The sequence below is a fragment of the Neolamprologus brichardi genome, chromosome 22 (genome assembly GCF_056152115.1).
Source record: "Neolamprologus brichardi isolate AB-2024 chromosome 22, ASM5615211v1, whole genome shotgun sequence".
Lineage (NCBI taxonomy): Eukaryota > Metazoa > Chordata > Actinopteri > Cichliformes > Cichlidae > Neolamprologus > Neolamprologus brichardi.
Window position 1 is genome coordinate 18,850,647 of NC_142124.1, and position 22,354 is coordinate 18,873,000.

The window sequence follows — 22,354 nt, forward strand, 5'->3', positions numbered from 1 at the left end:
TCTATTCAAGGGAAAAAGTTCTCCTTGTTAAATCATGAATTCACTTTAACCACATCACAGACCTGTTGAATCAAAAAAAAAAATGGCATAGTAATAGAACCTATCAGACAAAGTGAAGTGGATTAAAAGTTTTCAAAAAGTAACACATCATGCTTCTAAAGAAACTACTGGGAAACAAAGTCGCTGACATCTGTCAGACTGGAAAGGGCAACAAAGCCATTTCTAGTGTTTTGGGACTCCAGTCATTATCAACAAACAGAAAACAATTTGAATCTTGCTTGGAGTGGCCGGCCCTCCCAAGTTACTCCAAGAGCAGATTAAAGACTCATCCAATGACCATCAAACAATCATCTCTAGCTGCCTTGCTGCTTTGTCTCATAAACTTAAATGGGAGCAAAAAAACCCAAACAAAAAAACCCCATCACGAATGGGGCACTGCATATTGGAAAATGCCTTGCAAGTACATTTTATATGAGAAAGTCATTTTTTAAATAAATAATATTGGGCTATAATACATTAAATGAATGATTAATGTTTTGAGATATACGCATTTAATTTGTACTTAATGCGGATTGCATATATGAAAATGATGTGTAGTTACGGTGTTTCCACCGGTAGTAGACCGTCGAGGTTCTTGAACACACACTACCGTAAACGTTTCGCGGTAGCCATGGCAACAGTACATCAACTTCCCTGTGAGTGGACTGTAGCTGAGTCTGGCCTCATCGAAAATGTCAAAAATATCTGCTATGAACAAACGGGCGACACAGGCGCTCGCTGAGAACATTTCGAAACAAGTGGAGCACTGTGAGTATGACGGTTAAACTTCTCAAATCAATAAACGAAGCCAGCTTTGTTATAGCGGTAGTTCAGTCCATGCTAAGCTTTACGGTTCATTGTTTTACTTAGCAGGTATGAAAATACACACTGCCGTCTAAGTATTGTTGGAGCAGATGAAGTGCACGCCATTTTTTGTTTCTGTTTCTAGTCAGTAAAAAAGAGGTTGAGTGCCTTATCCGAGAGTTTAACGTCCTTATGGCGGAGCAGAACAACTCTGGCAGAGCTGTGCAAGGTCTGGACCGAGGGAAGTTCATAAGCACACTCCACAGCATCTTTGGACTGACTGATGACAGGATGACGGGTAGAGGTATTCAGTTTACAGTTATTTATATATTGTTTACAAACCCAGTTCCAAAAAAGGTGGGACGCTCTGTAAAATGTAAATTTGATCATTTCGAATTTGCATAAACTGTAGATGCAGTTTTTTGTAGACTGGCAAACCTCGGCCCATCTTTACTTTTGAGGAGCTCTGCTTCTCCAAGATGCTTTAAAAAATAAAATAAAATATCCATTCATGTCAGTGACCTGCTGCCAATTAACCTAAAGTTGCATCGTTTCTTTTTTTAGTACCACTTAGTTTTGCACCCTACTGTTGCCCTCTCAGCTGTCTTGAGATATGTTGGTGCCATCAAATTTAAACAGAGCATATATTGTTTTTTGAAATAGTAAAATGTCAATAAAATGGTGGAAAGTAAGCAAAATCTCCAAATCATCACTACCACCCTGTAAGTACTCTCCAATTTGGCACAACCCAGAATTCTCACCTCCACTACCTCTTTCAGAATGATTAAATTAAATCCTTCAGTACGCTTGTTCAGGAGTACAGTTGGGAATGAGCAATTTCTTCAGTACGAACAAGTGAAATCTATAATTAAATCCAAGACATGTTGTGAGTGTAACTGTGTGTCATTCAGTCTTCAGGACATTTGACAAAGACAACGACAGTGTTGTCAGCATGAAAGAGTGGATCGAGGGACTGTCCGTCTTTCTTCGGGGGACCTTGGATGAAAAAATAAAATGTAACTTCTCAATCTTACTTTTTTTTTGCTTAAGCTCACGCTCACACCTTCACACATGTAGCTTTATCTACCTAAAAAAATCCCTGTGTTTGGCATGGCTCAGACTGCTTCTCTGTCTACGACCTGAATGGTGACAATGCCATCTCTAGAGAGGAGATGCTTCATATGCTGAAGGGCAGGCTCATCAGACAGCCCAATGAGGAGGACCCTGATGAAGGAATCAAAGACCTGGTGGAGATCATACTGAAGAAGATGGTGAGCTGTTTGCTGCACAGATATAACTGATTACACATGATTAAAAAAAAACCCAAAACACTATTTAAAAAATTCTCAGGTCTGTAAATAGTTTAGCAGCCCTGCCAATTGTGCTTCCTCCCACAGGACAATGACCATGACGGCAAATTGTCTTTTGAAGATTTTGAAAAGGCTGTGAAAGATGAGCACCTATTGCTGGAAGCTTTTGGAACCTGCCTTCCTGACTTCAGGGTAATCTGTAATGAGAATTTGCTAAGCTCTTTAAATTTCCCCATCAAAAATTCTCAATCTTACAGTCTGCTTTTCTTATTTTTTCAGAGAATCGAGATGTTTGAGGGACACGTATTTCAGGAACAATTCGAACAATAACCAAATCACATAACTGCATACCCAGCCAAAACATCTTTAATATTAACCTCAATGGAACGGTGCTGTGATGCAAAATTTGTTTAATTAAGAAAAAAAAAAAATCCTGCTCTATCAAATCCGACGGCGTGGTTTGACCTTCTTCTCCACTGGTTTGATGTCTGGACTCGATGTCACCTAGGAGAGACAATGAAACTGGATTAACTGTAAAAAGTGATTTAGAGCATAGTGAAAATATTATTTTGTCCTTAATTACAACCAAAACAATATAATCACATGTACCTGCTTCAATGTGTTCCTGATCAGGCTGACAGTTGTGTTCAGTGACTCATCCTCCATGTCCAGTTTGGATGGTTCTGGTAGTTTTGGTCCAATCAAAGGCTCGTTCTGCCCAGAAACAGTACTGGAGGCCTCCTCAGCCTCTTCCATTTTGCGTTTCCGTTTCTCCAAGTGTGTGGTCCGAGGAAGAAATCTGACTGCCACAGCCTGATGTGCTGACGGTCTGCTCGATAAGGTCTGTTTGCTCCTTGAACTCCCTTCTCGCTGCTCTAATGTGTCAGCACAGATATTGTGTAAAGTCCCCATTTTATCCTCTGTTGGTAAATGTTGACTTTTAGGCCTATGGTAATGATGTTCTTGGGGAGGTAATGGCAGTAGAGGAAAGCCTAAATAGTGGCTGACGTTTGGAGTCTCCCTTGTATTGTCATTTCCAGAGGTCTGTTTGTGTGTGAGGATGTTGTCGTCTGACGTGGTAGTTGTTTCCGATGAAGTAGGCTCTTCTTGTGTGTCCTCTTTCTGTTCCCTTTCTCTCACTTTGCAATAATAAAATGAGACAGAAAAAAGTGTAAAAATCCACATCATTCAAAAAAGATCCAAGTCAAATGAAAATAAAAGTGCAAAAGGGAAATGGTGGAAATGTACAAAGAAACAATGAAAAGATGTAAAGTGACTAGTTGTGTGTGTGTATTTATATATATATATATATATATATATATATATATATATATATATATCTCAGCTGAACTCTGGACACACACACACACACACACACACACACGCAGATATCCCTCCCCAGATCCAACGCCTCCTGCCATGCTTACCTCCCCGTCTACGGAGACAGCGGCTAAGCTGGAGGCACGGAGAATCGCAGCGTCTGTGCACATTGGTGTACCCCTGCCCTTATGTTGCTTGTCTGTGTTTCGTGGAGTATACTGTGATGATATCTGTGCTCTTTATGTGCTATGGAGTTTTTTTGTGTTTTCTCCTCATGATGACTCATTTGTCAGAGTCAGCATGGGCAGAAACCTTTTTTTTTTCTCCTGACCTCGCCCCTATATGTTACATATTTCACTGTCTACCCTTTTTTTTTCTGCTGCCTAGTCTGACCTGTCTCCCCAATGTAAGTTTGTATATTTTATGTATTGTCTGTATGGTCATCTACTGTAGGTCTGTCATCTCAGCTGCAGGCAACTGCAACTGACAAATAAAGCTTATGCTTATTTATGTTAACTGAGGTTTGCTTGGACTAATGAGGAACTAAGAAGCTACTCATTTGAGTGGTGGATTTTGTGAGGCAAAATATAACCTATAGATATAAATTTATACCTCTTTTCTGAGCAGCCCGGATGACATAGCTCCTCCGGTCCTGTAGCTTGAGCCTGGTGTCTTCCACAGTCTCGTATTCGGGGACGTAGCACACGTGCAGCACACCACCATAGAAACTTTTCTCATCCATGTGTCGCTTTGCTGCTCTGAAATGAAACCAAATTATTCAGAAGGTCCTTCAGACGTTGCCAGTTAGGCATAATGAACAGTCTAGTTACATCTTGTACCTGGCACTTGTGAGTTTTTGGAACTTTACGAGGTAGACCTCTGTGAACTCCTCGGCAGGATACTCGTCCAGGGGCCTGTACTCCTCCACAGCTCCATAGAGGGCACACAGCTGAATCAACTCAGTCATAACCCCAATCGCTGGGACCCCTTGGACCATCAGGTAACGACTCTCTAAATTTATGGTGTAAACCTGCAAATAATGCAACACTTGACTGCGGTACACTGATGGGAAAATGCTCATGTGAAAACTGCGAACAGTGGTTATATTTATCATCCAGATGTGGTTAAGGCTCTCACTGTGGTTCAGTGGAGTCCATAAAATCCGGAAGAGAGCAAATGTTTTTTTTAAAACACTGTAAGTGACGTTCCCACGTAGCAGGGAGTGTTTCACACCTTAAGATACGCTCTTTTGGCCGTATATTTCTAAACAAAAGGGTCCTCTTACCTTAACTGCTTTGGCTTTTCTTCCTTCCCTATATTTTGGCCGAGAAATGCACACTCTCTGCTGTTCGTGATGTTTGTAAACCTCCGGGACTCTCCAGCAGCCAGAGCTGTTGTTGACGGGAGCCGCCATGTTTGTGGAAATGAACGTTTCACTTTATGCATTTCAAAATAAAGTTTCATTCTCGTGTTGAATAGGATTCATTCAAAGCATGTCGTAGTTGGATGTCTTATTCTGAAATGCGTTCAACCGAATATCGGCTAGTCTGGTCTGGTCTGGCACACACAGAGCACATCGATCGACTATGAGTTTGTCACACACTTGATGTTAGCGGTGCAGCTTGCTTGACGTGTTGAACGCGAAATAGAAAACTTGTGAAAATCATGTTTAGCAATCAGGGCATTCAACCCGTAACTGTCACTTTTAACAACGCAAAAAACTGCTTTTTACACCTTCCCTTGAAGCTAATATCACAGCTTTCCCTGAACGAGGTAAGATAGCCTAGCTAACCACCTAGCACTATCGTTTAGGTTAAATTAGTAGAAGCTTTGTTGACTTAAACCATTTTTAGCTAAAATGTTGGCCCGTTCTGTGTGTTGTTCTATTCTTGTATTTTTTTTAAACAAAATTAATGCAGCTGTGAATTAATTTCCGAGACCCTTTGACAGTTATTCACATTACAAAATAAAATGTGACTTCTGCAGTTTAGACCTCGCGTCAGGCTGCTCTCTAGATCAAATGAATTGGAAAGATCAGTTTTTCACGACTCCATTCACTCCACTTCGGCCCGGCTGGAAACGTGCTCTGAATATTGATAGAAGAGGAGCTGAGTCAAACACAATACTTCAGCATATGGAGAGAGAGGGTAGTTAGCAATTCGTATTTCTGTATTTGTTTCCTTCTCGGTGGAGCTGTTTTCGTAGCAGTTCCTTTACGGTTTCACTTGGTGGAGACAAAGGACTAGGTTAGAAATAAATCCGGGGTCTAGTGTATCTTTTAAAATGACTTTTCTACCTTGAGTCCTGTTCGCTGTTATGAATGAACAGTGTTTTTCTGATGAAGGCTTTCTATTTATATTTGCACTTTTTTGGCTAACAGGAATTCCTGTTTCGTGGCTTCCTCTCCTTAAGTTTGACCTTTACTTACAAAGGATTCAGAACTGGGTTAACCCTGTCATTATTAGTCTAAAAAGTGTAAAATGGATTGAATGAGGACGATTTGTTTGCTCAAGCATGGTTGCAAGCAAGGATGGTGGTCATGGTGTAGTCTAGGGTAAACAAAAGGTGCTTCAGCAAACATGCAATCATGTGAAAAACAAAGTACACCCCTTGATTCAGTAAAGCTTGTTGAACCACCTTTAGCTTCACTAAATTGAAGTAACCATTTTATTTATGTTGTTATTAGTGTCTCACTGCGTTGTGGAGAAACTTTGTCCCACTCTACTTCAGTGTTTGCAGGAATTTTTCTATGCACAGCTCTCTTTAGGTTCCGCATTTCAATCAGGCTGAGGTCTGGACTTTGACTGGGCCATTGCAACACACTGATTCCTTTCCTTTACAGCCACTCTGTTGGAGATTTGCTGCTCTAGTTTGGGGTCATTGCCAAGTTGCATGATCCCATGCAACTTGGCAATGACTATAGAATACTTTTGTATACAGTGGCATTCACAGTCAACCCATTTAAGGTATTTTTCAGAACCAGCCTCTGGAGTTGTCCTGTGGTCATGGGCCTCCAGTGTTCCTCACCTGGACTCAAAACAGAGCCAGCTCCAGCCTGGACAGCCACAAAGTGGAGCTGTGTCGGCAGCTAGGAGAGAAGCAGGGCCTGACAGATGGAGAGCAGGTAGAGCCCCTCCGTGAGGAATCTGTTCTTCGCTCTATTTTCAGAAGAAGCTAATTTTCTCCATCTTGTGACAGTGTACAGTGATTGTCAGTTTCTGTCTGGACTTACTAGTTGTTTAGTTCACTGGTTTGTTTTTCCTCAGGGCTTCTTAAGGCCATGTCATCAGGTCTCATCATTGGATCGGGTGTTTGTGGAACCTGTATCAGCTGATGACTGGGAAATCCTGGTGGGTAATTTAGTGACATACAGTATGTGAAACTTGTCTTCATACAAGTTTGCACTATTTTACACATTCTAATAATTACAAGGTGACTTCTCCTTTTTAAAGCACGCTTAACAAGTATTAATATATCACTTTTGTGTGACTGACATCGCCAGGAGCTCCACAGTTCTGCGCTGGAGCTGCAACTACTGGATCAGATCAGAGTAGTTTTCCAAGATGCCGTGTTTCCTGTGTGGGTGGACAACCACACAGTAATCTTTATCCGAATAGGTCAGTTTTGATAGAATTATTCTATGTTGTTTATCAAATAACATGTGACACAAAAATATTGCACTTGAGTTTTAAATGTTTGACTTCTATGAATACAGTTTAATTTAAAAAAAAATTCTGCACAGCTTCACTTTCTCCACGTGTGCCCTACGGTCGCCTGGAGCAATTCACAGAACTTGTTGTGTCCCCGAAGATCCGCGCTGAAACTGGCACCCACACACATTCTCATCTAAAAGCCAACCCAAACTCAGAAAGTTTTCACAGACAGCCAAACATGGATTTCTCCTCCCCTTCAGGACCATCATCAGAAACTGCCTCCTCTACTTCTAACAGCCACCAGTGGGGTGGCATAGCCGACCTGAAAAGCCTCTTTCATCATATGATAAAGGGCGCTTATGACCCAGTTAAGGAACAACCGCCTTTACCTGAAATCCCCGCTCTCCTTACGGACTCTCTGTACAGAGTGTGCGGTGCACCTCCCCACTCTCTCAGCACCATAAGCCATGTTGCAACTAATGCTATTCACATCTTTCCTTGGAGCCACAGTTTCAATGCTAGGCTGAGTGAAGGTCACTCCTCAATTACATATGGCCTTCTCTCCAAAGTCCCATCCCCCAAAGAAACGAGGGACAGAACCAAGCAGGCAATGGAGAAAAAGAAGAAGGCAAGAGTTACTAAGGAGACTGCTACGCCTGAAGGAGAGGAGGTGAAGGAAGAGGAGGCCATGGTGGTTAGGGCAGTGTGCCATTGTACCAAGCTACTTGGATGCAAGGAAAGAAGCAACGGAGAGATTCACAGTGGAAGAGTATGGGTGAGTATGGTGTCTGAAGAGAAGAATATATATAGTTTATAAACAGTATTTTAACAATACTGCAGTGCCCTACTTCTTTCTGTTTCTGTTAAAATTTTTGTATCTTTAATTTTTTAGATTCCAGAGCCTCTGGCCAGCAGGCTTAATATCCCTGCCCATTCAACAGTAAGAATTAAGCCAGTGAAATCAGCTATCAAAGTAGCTTCTACTATTTGCCTACAACCCCTAAATCCACTGGTGAGTGCTGGAGTGTACATCTGTGTTACAGTGTCGGATGTAAATGACAAGGACATATAATTTGTTCAGAATTGCAGAAAATGTGTTCAGCTTCTTTCCTTTCTGTCCATCTGATTTTTTTTTTGACATTTTTCTCTTCAGCCTGAGGAGGATGATGAGGAGATCCAGACAGCATTCCTTGGTTGGCTGCACACACAGAGTCACGAACCTTTAGCCTGTCTGACAGCACGGTCTGGCACCATCCTCCTACATGGAACTGATGGTGATTCATTCTTGCACTTCCGTTACAAGCCAAAGAAGTATATTTATAAATCATGCACAGACAGCTTGGCATATGGCTATGTAAAGTTAAAAAAGGGGGTAATAATAAATATCTTAAATTAGCTTTTTTTTTTTAAAAAAAAAAATAATGGCCCTTCACTTTTTATTCTTTTCCATAGCAAAGTTAGAGTTTGCTTTAACTGTGCTGAAACCAGAACCACAGACTGAAGCTTCAGATCAGCTGTTTCTGCTAGCACCCACAGTTATCCAGAAGAAAGACATACAGGTATCGCCATGCAAATGGAGAATTATTATATATCTGTGTCTTTAAACATTTTACATGAAAACAGATTGCTTCATGCAGTTTTTATTAAACAATTCAACACGTTTTTAAGAAAAAAAAGTCTTTGAAGTTGTTCACAGTTATCTCTTTCTCTCATCTTCAGGTAGACAGAGAGCCAGTAACCACCCCACCCGTGACGCCTGGAGTTGAAACACCCCACCCAGAACTTCCCTCTCTTAGTATTCTTGGGTACGTCTTTTGATAATTCAGTACCTATGCGTGATTTAAGCAGGAGATTGTTTTTCTCCATCAGTCATGTTTGGGGGTTTTTTTCCCCAGGGGGATGGATGAGCTTTGTAGAACTGGGTTTGAGTTTATCTCCCATAGCCTTCTGGGTAGTCCCCTCTCGAGAGAGCTGGGTACCACTGGTCGGGGACTTCAAGGTGGAGCTCTTCTCATCACTGGTGCCAAGGTATCTCTTTACTTAACATTTAAGTTAACTACTATTGCTAACACAACGGCTGTCAATATAATTCATTAACATAAGATAAATTGATACTTCATAGCATTGATGTTTGTTTGGGTTTTTTTTTTTTTTTTTTTGGCAGCTTAAGCTCACTGGAGAACACATATTAACCAGTATTGTTTTGTTAAGTCTGCAACATGTTGTGCTGTAACTTCTCTCTGCAGGGGAGTGGGAAGAGCACTCTATCCCAAGCCTTTTGCAGGAAAGCTAGAGAAGAGCTGGATGCACACGTTGAGGTGGTAGACTGCAAAAAGCTACAAGGTCAAGAAAGACTTCATGAATATTTGCTGTCTAAATGGAAAAGAAGGATAAAATTTAACTTAATTAAAAATATGTTTTGTTTTCCTTTTAGGCAAAAGGGTAGAAACTGTGAGACAGAATCTGATGGACATTTTTGAACAGGCAGAATGGAGGCAGCCCTCTGTTGTTCTACTTGATGACCTGGATCATTTGACGCGGGCACCAGCCTCACCTGAACATGAACACGGCCCGGAGGCACTGCTTCAGCAGCACATTGCTCAAAGTAAAATATTTTCTTACCTGTGGGAATGCCTTTTGACAGACAGGATCGATAATCATTTCCTGCTTTGATGAGTAATGTTATCTCACTGTGGCTGCAGGCCTGCAGGATGTGGTGGATGAGGTGATGCTTCACTCTAGCCTGGTGTGTCTGATCATTACCAGCCAGAGTGAACACTCCCTCCATCCCTCTCTGACTGAGGTACACGGTTCCCACTTCATCCAGGGATTTGTAAACATCCAGCCACCTGATCAGGTCGGCACTCCTCCACATCCATATGTACAGGGTGGGCCATTTATATGGATACACCGTAATAAAATGGGAATGGTTGGTGATATTAAAGTCCTGTTTGTGGCACATTAGTATATGTGAGGGGGCAAACTCTTCAAGATGGGTGGTGACCATGGTGGCCATTTAGAAGTCGGCCATCTTGGATACAACTTTTGTTTTTTCAATAGGAAGAGGGCCATGTGACACATCAAACTTATTGGTAATGTCACAAGAAAAACAATGGTGTGCTTGGTTTCAACGCAACTTTCATGAGTTATTTACAAGTTTCTGACCACTTATAAAATGTGTTCAATGTGCTGCCCATTGTGTTGGATTGTCAATGCAACCCTCTTCTCCCACTCTTCACACACTGATAGCAACACCACAGGAGAAATGCCAGCACAGGCATCCAGTATCCGTAGTTTGAGGTGCTGCACATCTCGTATCTTCACACCATAGACAATTGCCTTCAGATAACCCCAAAGATAAAAGTCTAAGGGGGTCAGATTGGGAGACCTTGGGGGCCATTCAACTGGCCCACGACGACCAATCCACTTTCCAGGAAACTGTTCACCTAGGAATGCTCGGACCTGGCACCCATAATGTGGTGGTGCACCATCTTGCTGGAAAAACTCAGGGAACGTGCCAGCTTCAGTGCATAAAGAGGGAAACACATCATCATGTAGCAATTTCAAATATCCAGTGGCCTTGAGGTTTCCATTGATGAAGAATGGACCCACTATCGTTGTACCCCATATACCACACCAAACTATATACCATCACTTTTGTTGTTCCAACAATCTTGGAGGGATCCATCCAATGTGGGTTAGTGTCAGACCAATAGCGGTGGTTTTGTTTGTTAACTTCACCATTTACATAAAAGTTTGCCTCATCACTGAACAGAATCTTCTGCGTGAACTGAGGGTCCTGTTCCAATTTTTGTTTTGCCCATTCTGTAAATTCTGTGCGCCGATCTGGGTCATCCTCGTTGAGAGTTTGTAAGGGTGCCATTTGTGAGTAGCTAATATCCGCCGAAGGGATGTTTGACTAATGCCACTCTCCAGTGACATGCGGCGAGTGCTACGCTGTGGGCTCTTGCTGAATGAAGCTAGGACAGCCACTGATGTTTCTTCAACAGTGACAGTTTTCTTGCGTCCACATTTAGGCAAATCCAACACTGAACCAGTTTCATGAAACTTAGCAAGCAGTTTGCTAACTGTAGCATGGGAGATGGGTTGTCTCGTAGGGTGTCTTGCATTGAAATCTGCTGCAATGACCCGGTTACTGCGTTCACCAGATATCAACACAATTTCGATCTGCTCCTCATGTGTTAACCTCCTCGACATGTCAATGGCTGTGAACAAAAAGAAACTTGTCAATAACTCATGAAAGAATAAAGTTACGTTGAAACCAAGCACACCATTGTTTTTCTTGTGACATTACCAATAAGTTTGATGTGTCACATGGCCCTCTTCCTATTGAAAAAACAAAAGTTGTATCCAAGATGGCCGACTTCTAAATGGCCACCATGGTCACCATCCATCTTGAGGAGTTTGCCTCCTCATATATACTAATGTGCCACAAACAGGACTTTAATATCACCAACCATTCCCATTTTATTACGGTGTATCCATATAAATGGCCCACCCTGTACACACACAAGCACAAGTACACACACACAAAGTAGAAAAAAAAACACTGATCATGTTATTGTTTGCAGGCCCAGAGGGTTGAGATTCTGATCCATCTGATCCTGAGGAAGTCCTGCCTGTCTGTTGAGACTGTGAGTCTTGATATCGGGGCTGTTGCTAAGGAGACAGAGGGATACACACCTCAAGATCTAGTACTGCTGTTAGAGCGGGCTGTTCATGCTAACGCTATGCTAAGAGGACACAGTGAACAAGGTATCAAAGACTGATGAAATTCCCAATAGATCAATTACAGGTCTTCAGATTCTTCCTGCATCATGTGACCACTGATGCTAATGTAGAGTTATTGTCCAGATGTATTCATTGTGCCCTGTATTTTGCAGGAGTGTGTCTGTCCTGGAGGGACTTTGCGCAGGCTCTCAAAGGCTTCACACCCCCCTCTTTGTGGGGTGTAGACCTCCACACCCCCAGTGGATTTGGGTTGGACAGGGTAGGAGGGCTAAAAGAAGTGCGACAGCAGCTTATGGACACCATACTGCTCCCTGCTAAGGTCAGATGGCTGTTGCTTTTTTCAAAATGTGTTTTAGCTGCAGTGTGGTATAATGAGCGACTATCTAGGTATTTTAAACACCATAATTACTATTGATTGTTGTACAGATGAGCTTTGGAAAGCATTGGCATGAGTGGTGATGAGGGGCTCAGTACAGACAAAGTGAAAATAAAATATTTGAATCAGCTGATTTAGAAACAAACAAAAACTACAAGCAAAGTAATAATAAGACTTCCAAATTATGTAAATGCCTAGTCCAACTACTATATTAAAACCTCTTTTATTCGAGCCGGTAAAGCGTCTTTTCTTTCTGGAGAGGTGGAAAACTGCCAGGATAGTTTATCTGTTTATTCAGCTTGGGTGTTGCATGTGTCTTATAGTAGTAGAGAAAATCCAGTAAAAGGTCTTATAACTAATGAAAATGTTCCTCATTTAATTTACCTTAGGATTCTTCAGATCCCTTGCTTACAGCCCAGTCTTTGAGTTGCAGTATAGTTGCATAATCTAAAGGTCCCCCAGTTGACCCTTTTTTGACAATTATTTTGATATATTTACCTCAAATATGACTGACAATGACGCTTCCAGTTTCAGAACATAATGAGGGTGTTTTCGGAGCGGTGGGTAACTTTGATCTATTTTTATCATGTAATCTTTGATCCTGTGAGCCCTCAGACTGCTCTGCCCCGTGTTGTCATCAACTCATCACGGTGGTTTTTGGGGAAAAGACATGGCTGTTAATGTTTGAGCTTCTTCCTTTTTAACACTACTTCTTAAAAATGAAGGGAGGTCTCCCTTATATCAGCAGACAAGGCTAGAATTCAGCATAAGTTATTGCACAGTCACTGACTGTGGGTCCTTGGTGTGTTGCAGTATCCGGTCCTTTTCGCCAATCTTCCTATCCGCCATCGCTCAGGAGCTCTGCTGTATGGCGCTCCTGGTACAGGAAAAACGCTGCTGGCCAGAGCTGTCTCCAAAGACAGTGGTATGAACTTTATCAGCATCAAGGTAGGCTCTGCTTCAGCCTCGTCATTAAAATAAGACTGTGCCCTTCTGTATGAGAGCAAAGTTTCTACAGCAACAAGAGACTTTTTTAAACTCTCCCTCCAGGGACCTGAACTTCTGAGTAAGTACATTGGAGCCAGCGAGAAGGGAGTCCGTGATGTCTTCCAGAGGTTAGTGAACTTTTAAACTCCCCCCGGCATCGCTGTTGCTGTGTTATTACCTTTTGTTGCAAGTTATAATTATTAACATAAAACATTTGAAGTAATGGTAAAGTATTGGCGTTTCACATAAATGAAGTGTTTTCTTTTTATTTCCTTTGATCACTACTTCTTCTGCCTCTTTTAGGGCACAAGCCGCCAAGCCCTGCATCCTGTTCTTTGACGAGTTTGACGCTCTGGCCCCCAGGAGGGGCCACGACAGCACAGGTGTAACCGACCGCGTGGTCAACCAGCTCCTCACCCAGCTGGATGGAGTGGAGGGACTGCAGGGTAACATCATACATCTTTAAACTATACACACAGTCATCATCACGGGTGCTTTGTAGTAATCTGCTTTACCTCCTGACTGACTCTGTTGGGATGAGATCAGAAGTGTTTAAAGCCATTTAAAGTTTAGTGCGAGTTAAGTCTCCTGAAGTCCATTCAGTTCTTTTCCCCTCCTGGCTCAAATGGACCTTTGGGTGATGACAGAGCATCTAAGCATGACTTTGATAATTTAATGTTAATAATTTTGGGATTGATGGGGGAAAACAATATACATATAATGGATTTAAAAATTTTTTTTTAAGTGTGATTATGGCCACTGTTTAGTCAATACATTAATAAAATAAGGGTGAATCTACACTTGGCAGGGTTACCTTGTACCATACCCTTGCACAATTGTCCTGCCTCTCCTGGCTGGCTTCCACTCACACTGCACTTAACTGTGTAGACCCGAGTGCTCTTCACTCTTGCACTCACATGGTTTTGAAAAACACTTTTCCAAAGTACAGTGATGATTTTATGCATTTTGGGGTTTGAACTATGCTGTTTTCAGAGCAGTAAACGTTCCTCTTGAATGCCTTATAGATTGCTCAATTAATTACTTCAGATGAGCTTCTCATCGGAAAAAACACTGAAGTTCTATGCTTGGGCACATTACGTGTGTGCTGTGCTTGAGCTCAGCTACTGCCTCTTCAAGTGAAGGTTCACTAAATCATGACCAAGCATGTTATGCAGTGATTACAATATATCAAACGTGCTTCATTGTGATACTTATGACTAATATGAATACACTCTAAACTAGAGATGGACCGATCCGATATTAAGTATTGGTATCGGTCCGATACTGATGTAAATTACTGGATCGGATATCGGAGAGAAATAAAAAATGTAATCCGATCCATTAAATATCAAAAAAGCACCTCACAAAACTTGCGACACGGCGTAACTCGGCTCATAACCGTAGAGTGTCGGAGCAGTGTGCTCACGTGATAGAGCAGCTGTGTTTTTTTGTAGGCTTGCTACCAAACCAGCATTTCATCTCCGAGAAAGTTATCCCAGAGAGAAGTAAAGCAAGTGTGTAAGTTCATCTCTGAATGTTTGTAAAGCATTCCCACATTAAGCTTAACAACCGATATATGGAGCAACTGCCTCTCTCTCTCCCTGCTACTTCAATTGTGAAACTGATTAATGATCAGCTGATCGGCTTTTCTGTCGCGAGTCCGTCTCTCTTGTTAGTTTTTGGCCCACTTTGCACCAGAAAGAGGAAACCAGCGGCTGAACAACAGCAGCACGTTTAAGCTTGATAAGCTGTTGTTAGAATTTATTTAATATTACTTTGTACACCAGGATCTTTTTCTATGTAGCTGACGGCTGGTAACTGTGCAGGGGCGGATCTAGCAAAGTTTAGCCAGGGGGGGCCGATAGGGCTTGAACAGGGAAAGGGGGCACAAAGACATACTTTTCTTTCTTATTCTCATTTAAAATGTCGAGCTTTTAATAATCAATTATCTGAATCTTACACCCAAAGTTTTAATCTGATGTAAAAAGTATAGAAGTCCATTACTGTATATAGTAACTATTAAGTCTAATATACCCTAGTAAGCTTTACTACTTTTTCCTTTGGGAAAGTACCATCTGTGCAGTCTGCAGTTCTGTTGAAGAAAGATGTTGAATCTATTTAACTATTCTTGAAAAATAATTGATTTCTGTGCATTTATTTTCACACTGCATCAAATTAAAGTTGATTACATCGATTAAGCATCATGAGGTGGGGGGTGGTTCCCTATTTTTTTTTTTTTTTTTTTTTGCTGGGAGTTTGCAACCCTATTAGTTAGGTTGCTTAATATTTCTGCTAAGTACTCTTTAAAATACCAGAATAGGAAGGATGGAGTAGGTTTAAGTTTATTAGATTAATCAGTGTTGCTGAACTGAAATATTTTGGGTGCAGTGTATTTTTTGAATACAGGTATAACAGAATAGCTTTAGTGTTTGTTTGTTTTTTTTAACTTGAATTTGAACTTATACAAAATGCAGCAAGATATTAAAAAAACAGTTTTAATTAAAAAATACACTATATCGGATTCATATTGGTATCGGCCGATATCCAAATTTATGATATTGGTATCGGACATAAAAAAAGTGGTATCATGCCATCTCTACTCTAAACCTGGGGCCAGTACATTTGAACAATATAGTTGGCTATGAAAGGTTATAGAGATGTAGTTAAACCTTTTTGTGGACGAATTAGGAGCATTTTAATCTGTCTTGAAACATACTTGGAGGGATCTTTAATTCAATTCAATTTAAAATAAATACATTTGAATTCTTCGTGTTTGTCTTCATAGGTGTGTACGTGCTTGCAGCCACCAGCCGACCAGATTTGATTGACCCGGCCCTGCTGAGACCTGGACGGCTGGACAAATCCCTTTACTGCCCTCCCCCTGACCTGGTTTGTTGGTTTAAAAGAATATTAATAATTATTAATTAACATCACTTCACTTCTAAACTCATTATATATGTATCAGTCCTTAAAAGACAAAAAGTAATGTTGAGTCATGTTACATGAAAGATTCTTGGGTTTTAAATCGAGCTATTGTGTCACATTTCCAGGAGGCTCGTGTGGAGATCCTGAAAGCTCTGACTGCAGGCGTCCCCCTGGCTCCTGATGTTGACCTGGAGCAGCTGGCAGCAGCGACAGAGCAGTTTACTGGGGCAGATCTGAAAGCCTTACTCTACAATGCACAGCTGGAGGCTGTCCACAACAGCATAGGCACCAGCGCACCACATGTAAGTCTATTGTACTTAAAGTATTGTCTGATGACTGTGTTATTATGTATTACGTTAGGTTAATAAAACAGGAAGTCAGGGAACTGTTGGTCATTCCATTATTTATAGTTCATTTTGTAGCAGCCAAGCATTTTTTTAGCCCCTCAGGCAAATTAAATAATGTATTTTGTATGTGTCTCAGCATGTGAGTTGCTCCAGTTCTGAATCCATTATCAGTTTTCAGCTTAATTTAAATTATCTCCAACCTTAGTGACAAGAAATGTAATGGAATAACTTACCTGAGGCACAGTAGGCTTAAACTAATTTCAAACTGAGCTGTAGTATCACAGTTAAGACCCATGTTGGACACTACAAATCCTCGTGAATCCATATATATGAGCGTCTAAACCCACTCTTCCTATGTGGCAATCAGGAGCTGAACTCTGGCTCAGAAAGCGACATGAGCCTTTCCTCCATGATCTTCCCGAACAACCAGTGCAGTGGGTCAGACGACTCGGCGGGAGAGGGAGAGTCAGGCATGGGGCTGGACCAGTCTATGGTGGTCGTGGAGCCCAGTGAGCTTCATGCAGAAAACAAACACCACCACGGCAATGTCTGGAGACTGTACTTTGAGAGTTCCGAGTCCGAGTTGGAGAATTCAAAACCAGTGAGCACTACTACCACATAGTACAAGTGTAGCACTAAGTATAGGATTAAAAAAATGTTATCACTCATAATTTTTGTGTGTGTTTTTCTTCCTCCGATCCTCCTGCTTTAACAGAACTCCCAGTGCATCTCTGGACCCAGTTCCATAAACACTGACTTTACTGGAGGATCAGTTCGTGACCACGCTAGCTCAGTCAATCCTGCGTACATGCCCTCGCTCCAGAGGGGATATGAAGAGCTTGGCCGAGAGCAACTGGAGCGACTACAACAAGAGATTAATAACATCAAGAACAACTACAGGAAAGCCAATGTGAGTGACTGCAATGAATATATTTGAGCGTCTGAAATGTGCTGTTATTCTGATTAGGACTTTTTTCATTGTAGTTGGCTTCACTAGTCTTTTCCATCCTGTAGAACCAGGTCTTCCTATATGAGCTACTATGTATATAATTACTTTGTGATTGATTGTGTAGGAAGAGTGTGCTTATGTGCATCCAGCTGCCAAACAACCAGGCCTGCTGCTGCGCCAAGCACATGTGAACGCCGCCTTGGCCGTGACCAAACCCTCCCTCAGCCAAGCCGACTGGAAGAGATACACAAAACTGTAAGTGAGCAGTACAAATGAAATAATAGGATTTTATAACAGTTATTTGTTTAATATTGACTTTAGTATGCTCAATTTATCAAGGACATCATAAGCTACTTAAAGTGTCATCAACAGGAGGAAATTAAAAACATGAAAAACTGGTTCCTGACAGGTAGCGTCAATGGAGGACTAAAAAAAACCAAACAAACAATGTGAAAAAAACAAATCTTAGTTGCAGTACTGTGTATTTTGGGAAATAACTTGAACAACTAAATGAGAGTAGAGAAACTGCACACGTAGTAGTTGCTGTTTTACTACTCAGCTCTCAGGTGGATGAACAGAGATATACAATTAAGTTGATATGTTTGGTTTTTTTTAGACAGTCACACTTTTTTTTTTTTAGCTTTCTCCCTGTACACCACCACAGGTAGTTTGTCATCATATGGTCAAGATGTGATTGAAATGCACACTTTCTGCTTTAATTTTAATTTAAAGGGGTTTATCCAAACTTTTGCATGAAAACTTCAGGCATTACAGCCATTTTAGCCACAGTCTTTTCAAAGGCTCAAAATAACTGGACAAGCTAAAATATTTCTTAATATAAGGGTGTTTTTTTTATTTTTATTTTTTAAATACTTCAATGAAAATCCACTGCAGTCACTGACTGCCTGAAGTTTAGATGCTTGTTTGTGGGTCTCTCTGGATTCAGTTTTGTATTTAAATAACTGAAAAGCTACTGGGTTGAGATCAGGTAAGTAACGGCAGATTGAGGAACATCCCTTTTCTCTGCCTTGAAAATTCTTGCAGCGTTTTTCCATTTGGTTGAATCTGAGCAGAGGATGTAACCCTGTACACATTTCGTCATTCTGCATCTAGCATCAGTCACATCTATAAATGCTAGTGGCCTCGTTACACTGTTAGCCATACATCCCCATGCCATAACACTGCCTCCATCATGTTTGACAGGTGATGTTGTATGCTTCATATCATGAGCTGCTCTCCTCCTCAATACTTTATTGGATCATTATTCACACGCTACACACGATTGTCTTGGTTTCCTCCAGAACTCAGCAGGCTATTTTAGATGTTTTCTGGCAAAGTCTAATCTCATCTTCTTGTACACGAGTGGAAGGTTTGCTCCTTGTTGCAAATACTCTGTATTTACATTCTGTCGATTGTAGGCTTTGATATGATATGTCTACCTGATCAGAGGGTTTTGTATTGGTTAGATGTGGTGAAGTAGTTTTTCTTAACCATGGAAAGTATTCTCTTAGATGTCCTCTGTGGTCTTTCAGACGTTGTTTTGATGATTAATTTGGTTCATGATGGCTTCCTTCACTTTTATCAATGTCTCTTAGGACCTGACATTAAGTGAAAAGCTACCAAATTCAACTCCCAACTCTTGGAATCACAATCCAGATTGTTTATCTGCTAATAGGCCTCACCTGGTCATGAAACGCTTGTCATTTAATTGTCCAATTACTTTTGAGCCTCTGAAAATAGAGAACTTCAAAATGGCTTTGGTATACAGAGACAACATTTCAAAACTGCGTTATTCTACAAAAACATAACTTTACATTCTGATTTGATTCAGTGTTTTAATATAAATCTTTTTTTTTAAATTTCCTTTAGGTATGAAGGCTTTGGCGTCTTGGGAGACAGAAAATCTGTCAAATTTAAACCTGGACAACGTGTGACTTTAGCGTGATCAAACATTAACAGTTTAACCATTTCAGCCTAATTTTGACATTGTAAATGATTACACTGTGTGTATATAAAGTTCTTTACTCAGTTGGTTGTGAATTAGACTGGAAAGGCCTTGAATGTAATTAATGCACAGATGCACATTATAATGAAGTATAAATTATGAACATGTTTTAATTAAAAATGTACATTTTCTCTGACTTGTTTTCTGTAATCATCTTGGATCATTTTAGCTTGCAGGCACTGAATGGGTTTCTTTAAACATGGTTGATTTTCTAACAAAACACTGAATATTATTGTGGGAAGTATTTAAAAGCTAAAGCAGGGTTGAAACTTTTGTCGTGACAGACATTTTGACTTCACAACACTAAAAGCACGAGTAATTAATAACATTAATGATGACTCAGTTCCATTAAACTACCTAATAAGCCATGACAGTGAACCAGCAAGAACAAATGTAGGAGCATTTCTCTGCTTTCTCTCCATTAGTGTGTCAACACGTCCGCTGCTCTTAGAAGTTTATAAAACTAATGAGAACGGTCAAGGTGCAAGTTACTGTGAAGTAGATGGTTCACACTCCACACAAAGGAAAACACCTGTATGTGAAATGAGACTAAATGTGCTTTCAAAACACTGAAACACTTTCAAATATGTCACAGAACGGTTTACCTACCACTTTATTAGGTACAATTGTTGAATTGCTTTTTAATGCAAAGTTTCTAATCAGTCACATGGCAGATACTCTGTTCATTTAGGCCTGTATGTACATGCCTAAATGAACAGAGTATCTGCCATGTGACGGATTAGAAAGTCACATGGCAGACTGATGTGCAGTATCTGCACATGTTTGAATCAACCTGCTAAAATTCAAAACGTGTGCAAATGGAGAAGCGAGGTGACTTAATTTAAAAATGTGGGAGTGTCCTCCCAAGAGGGACAAAAGGACCCCCTAATGATCCTCTACCTAATCACATGAGCTAAGGTGTGAAAACTGGTGTAGGTCACAATCAGCCAAGGTTTCGGGTGAGCCCATTGTGAAACCTTTATGACTACATTGTACCCTTCTTTTGACAGGTACCCTGTGGTCATATAGCTTAGGTAATGTTTTTTTGAACATGGTCATGTTCAAGAAACTCACATGGCCTCCACAGTCACCAGATCTCAGTCCAATAAAGCATGTGGGAGATGCCTTGGACATTCATCTGACAAATTTGTAACAAATATCGGAAGCTATCATCTCAATATGGAGCAAAATCTCAGAGGAATTTTCCAGCACCTTGTTGAATCTGTGGTAGCATGCAGGTCTGAACGCACTAACATTTCATTCTATAAAAAAACCCTATATTTTGAAGTTTTATATAATGGTATAGAAATGTGTGAAGAAGTTATGGTTCATTTTTCTTGTTGATTTTTCTCTGTACATTTTTTGCCTTTATTTTTGAGTCCAATGAAGAAAGAAAACTGTGGGCTACGAATCAAATGAGAGAGTAGGTCCCAACCACCCAGCTGCTGGGTCACACAGACGCCATAGATTAGTGATTTATTTTAATGGCTAGAAATATAAAACCACATTGAGAAAGATTGAAGTCAAGACAAATTACAAAAAGAAAAATCTGAAAGTGGAGTCTTTGGCTGTAACCTTTCTGCACCAATCACCAAAATCTATCAGTCTAGCAGCAGCAGCCTATTTGAAGATCTTTTTTTTTTTTTTTTAACTCAGAAGCTTTTCAAGGTTTTAAAACACCATGAAGACGTCTACCGATACTTCCAATACTAGGAAAATGCACTCTTGTGTTCTAGCATTTGTAATAAAAAGCTTTAGAAACAGTAGGATCAAACCACAACCCTTCCAAAGTGTCCATGGCCTCTGTTTGGCTCCAATCGTCCTTTTCTTACTGCTTTTAACCATTTAGTGCCTAAAATATCTGCAGGTCCTGTATCTCGGTAACTTTTGACCAAAGGTTCCCACAACACCTCAAACTGAGTCTTTCCTGATTCTTCACCCTGCAATAAACAGCCTTCACAATATTTTCCTACTGAAGCGATATTCCTGCTCTCAGCCTACACACACAGGCACTGGCAGGTTCTGCACTGGTAAATATAGACACTCAGCGCTGGTTTTGGCTTCCTTTAGTCTTGTGTCAGTCCCACACAATGCAGCATGAAAAAATGGCCCAGTGGGAGTCTCTCCGCTTCATAATCAATCTGTCTCACCTGTAATGAGGCAAAGTCATAAATTTATGAAGAAAGCACTTTTAAAATTACACAAAGGAGGAGGCGGCACAAATAGGACTTTGACTAGAAGCATTTCATTTCCGTCTCATGGGACTTAAGGAAAAATTACTGTTGCCTTATTGATCACGGGGCAGGAAATTCTCTGTCTGCCAGTTGTGCAGAAGCAGCACGGCAGAGTCGGCTTAGGAGCCACACCTATTGTGTCTCAAAAAAACCAAACAAACGTGCAATGAAGGTTGAACATATCTTACACCTGGTTGAGGGATAAGACATTTGTTTTATCTGAAGCAGCTTTGGGTGGCAGGTTAGAGGGCTGGCGGTGGGGAAATCCAGAAGATTTATTGGTGCATCAGACAAATGCTCCCTGTGGTTGTGAGTTCATCGTCATCCATCTTTCATTCTCCCACGGCTCTTCTTCATCAAAGCGCCACGCAGCTGAACATATGGTGACTTTTGGTGAATTTGGGCAGAAATTATAGGAGCTAAATTTCCAATCCCAACAGGCACCCGGGGCAATGTTTACCTCATTAACTGTCATATTAAAACAAGTTTCCTCTTCATCAGCCCCTCCTCCTCCACCACCACCTCCTCATCACTGGTGCTCCAGCTCTTCAAAGTCAATGCAACTGATTCAAGGGCTCTGGTATACAACAAAGCACTCGTTCATTTTACAACATCAAGAGACGTCAGCCTTCACTAAAATTAGATGCTGATCA

At 40.9% G+C, this 22,354-nt stretch overlaps 3 protein-coding genes across 3 annotated transcripts; 2 read left to right on the forward strand and 1 right to left on the reverse strand.

Annotated features, from left to right (window-relative positions):
* Positions 1 to 658: 658 nt before the first annotated feature.
* clxn (calaxin) lies at positions 659 to 3,989 on the forward strand. Its single transcript, XM_006787730.3, has 6 exons — positions 659 to 807; positions 989 to 1,147; positions 1,755 to 1,859; positions 1,963 to 2,114; positions 2,241 to 2,345; positions 2,433 to 3,989. The coding sequence occupies exons 1-6, from the start codon at positions 732 to 734 to the stop codon at positions 2,481 to 2,483; spliced, it is 648 nt and encodes a 215-aa protein (XP_006787793.2). The 5' UTR covers positions 659 to 731; the 3' UTR covers positions 2,484 to 3,989.
* On the reverse strand, positions 2,494 to 5,004 carry rbm48 (RNA binding motif protein 48). Its single transcript, XM_006787731.3, has 5 exons — positions 4,759 to 5,004; positions 4,313 to 4,503; positions 4,086 to 4,231; positions 2,763 to 3,292; positions 2,494 to 2,657 (listed from the first exon to the last, which is right to left on the reverse strand). Exons 1-5 carry the CDS (start codon positions 4,885 to 4,887, stop codon positions 2,595 to 2,597), a joined length of 1,059 nt encoding a protein of 352 aa, XP_006787794.2. The 5' UTR covers positions 4,888 to 5,004; the 3' UTR covers positions 2,494 to 2,594.
* pex1 (peroxisomal biogenesis factor 1) lies at positions 4,988 to 19,594 on the forward strand. Its single transcript, XM_006787729.3, has 24 exons — positions 4,988 to 5,246; positions 6,451 to 6,597; positions 6,740 to 6,823; positions 6,976 to 7,090; positions 7,216 to 7,901; positions 8,019 to 8,138; positions 8,280 to 8,400; positions 8,579 to 8,685; positions 8,846 to 8,931; positions 9,022 to 9,154; positions 9,373 to 9,469; positions 9,561 to 9,731; positions 9,829 to 9,983; positions 11,719 to 11,902; positions 12,031 to 12,197; positions 13,068 to 13,202; positions 13,305 to 13,369; positions 13,545 to 13,687; positions 16,027 to 16,130; positions 16,292 to 16,468; positions 16,881 to 17,114; positions 17,229 to 17,423; positions 17,587 to 17,717; positions 19,332 to 19,594. Exons 1-24 carry the CDS (start codon positions 5,139 to 5,141, stop codon positions 19,405 to 19,407), a joined length of 3,741 nt encoding a protein of 1,246 aa, XP_006787792.2. The 5' UTR covers positions 4,988 to 5,138; the 3' UTR covers positions 19,408 to 19,594.
* Positions 19,595 to 22,354: the final 2,760 nt, after the last annotated feature.

What these genes read in the sequence shown, in the direction of transcription:
- clxn (XM_006787730.3), top strand. Translation starts at nt 732, where the DNA reads ATGTCAAAAATATCTGCTATGAACAAACGGGCGACACAGGCGCTCGCT. An exon ending in TTCGAAACAAGTGGAGCACT is followed by an intron (nt 808 to 988) that starts GTGAGTATGACG and finishes TTCTGTTTCTAG; the next exon opens with TCAGTAAAAAAGAGGTTGAG. An exon ending in TGACAGGATGACGGGTAGAG is followed by an intron (nt 1,148 to 1,754) that starts GTATTCAGTTTA and finishes TGTGTCATTCAG; the next exon opens with TCTTCAGGACATTTGACAAA.
- rbm48 (XM_006787731.3), bottom strand. Translation starts at nt 4,887, where the DNA reads ATGGCGGCTCCCGTCAACAACAGCTCTGGCTGCTGGAGAGTCCCGGAG. An exon ending in CAAAAACTCACAAGTGCCAG is followed by an intron (nt 4,232 to 4,312) that starts GTACAAGATGTA and finishes GTTTCATTTCAG; the next exon opens with AGCAGCAAAGCGACACATGG. An exon ending in CCGGGCTGCTCAGAAAAGAG is followed by an intron (nt 3,293 to 4,085) that starts GTATAAATTTAT and finishes ATTATTGCAAAG; the next exon opens with TGAGAGAAAGGGAACAGAAA.
- pex1 (XM_006787729.3), top strand. Translation starts at nt 5,139, where the DNA reads ATGTTTAGCAATCAGGGCATTCAACCCGTAACTGTCACTTTTAACAAC. An exon ending in CCCTCTCTTAGTATTCTTGG is followed by an intron (nt 8,932 to 9,021) that starts GTACGTCTTTTG and finishes TTTTTTCCCCAG; the next exon opens with GGGGATGGATGAGCTTTGTA. An exon ending in TAGGCACCAGCGCACCACAT is followed by an intron (nt 16,469 to 16,880) that starts GTAAGTCTATTG and finishes TGTGGCAATCAG; the next exon opens with GAGCTGAACTCTGGCTCAGA.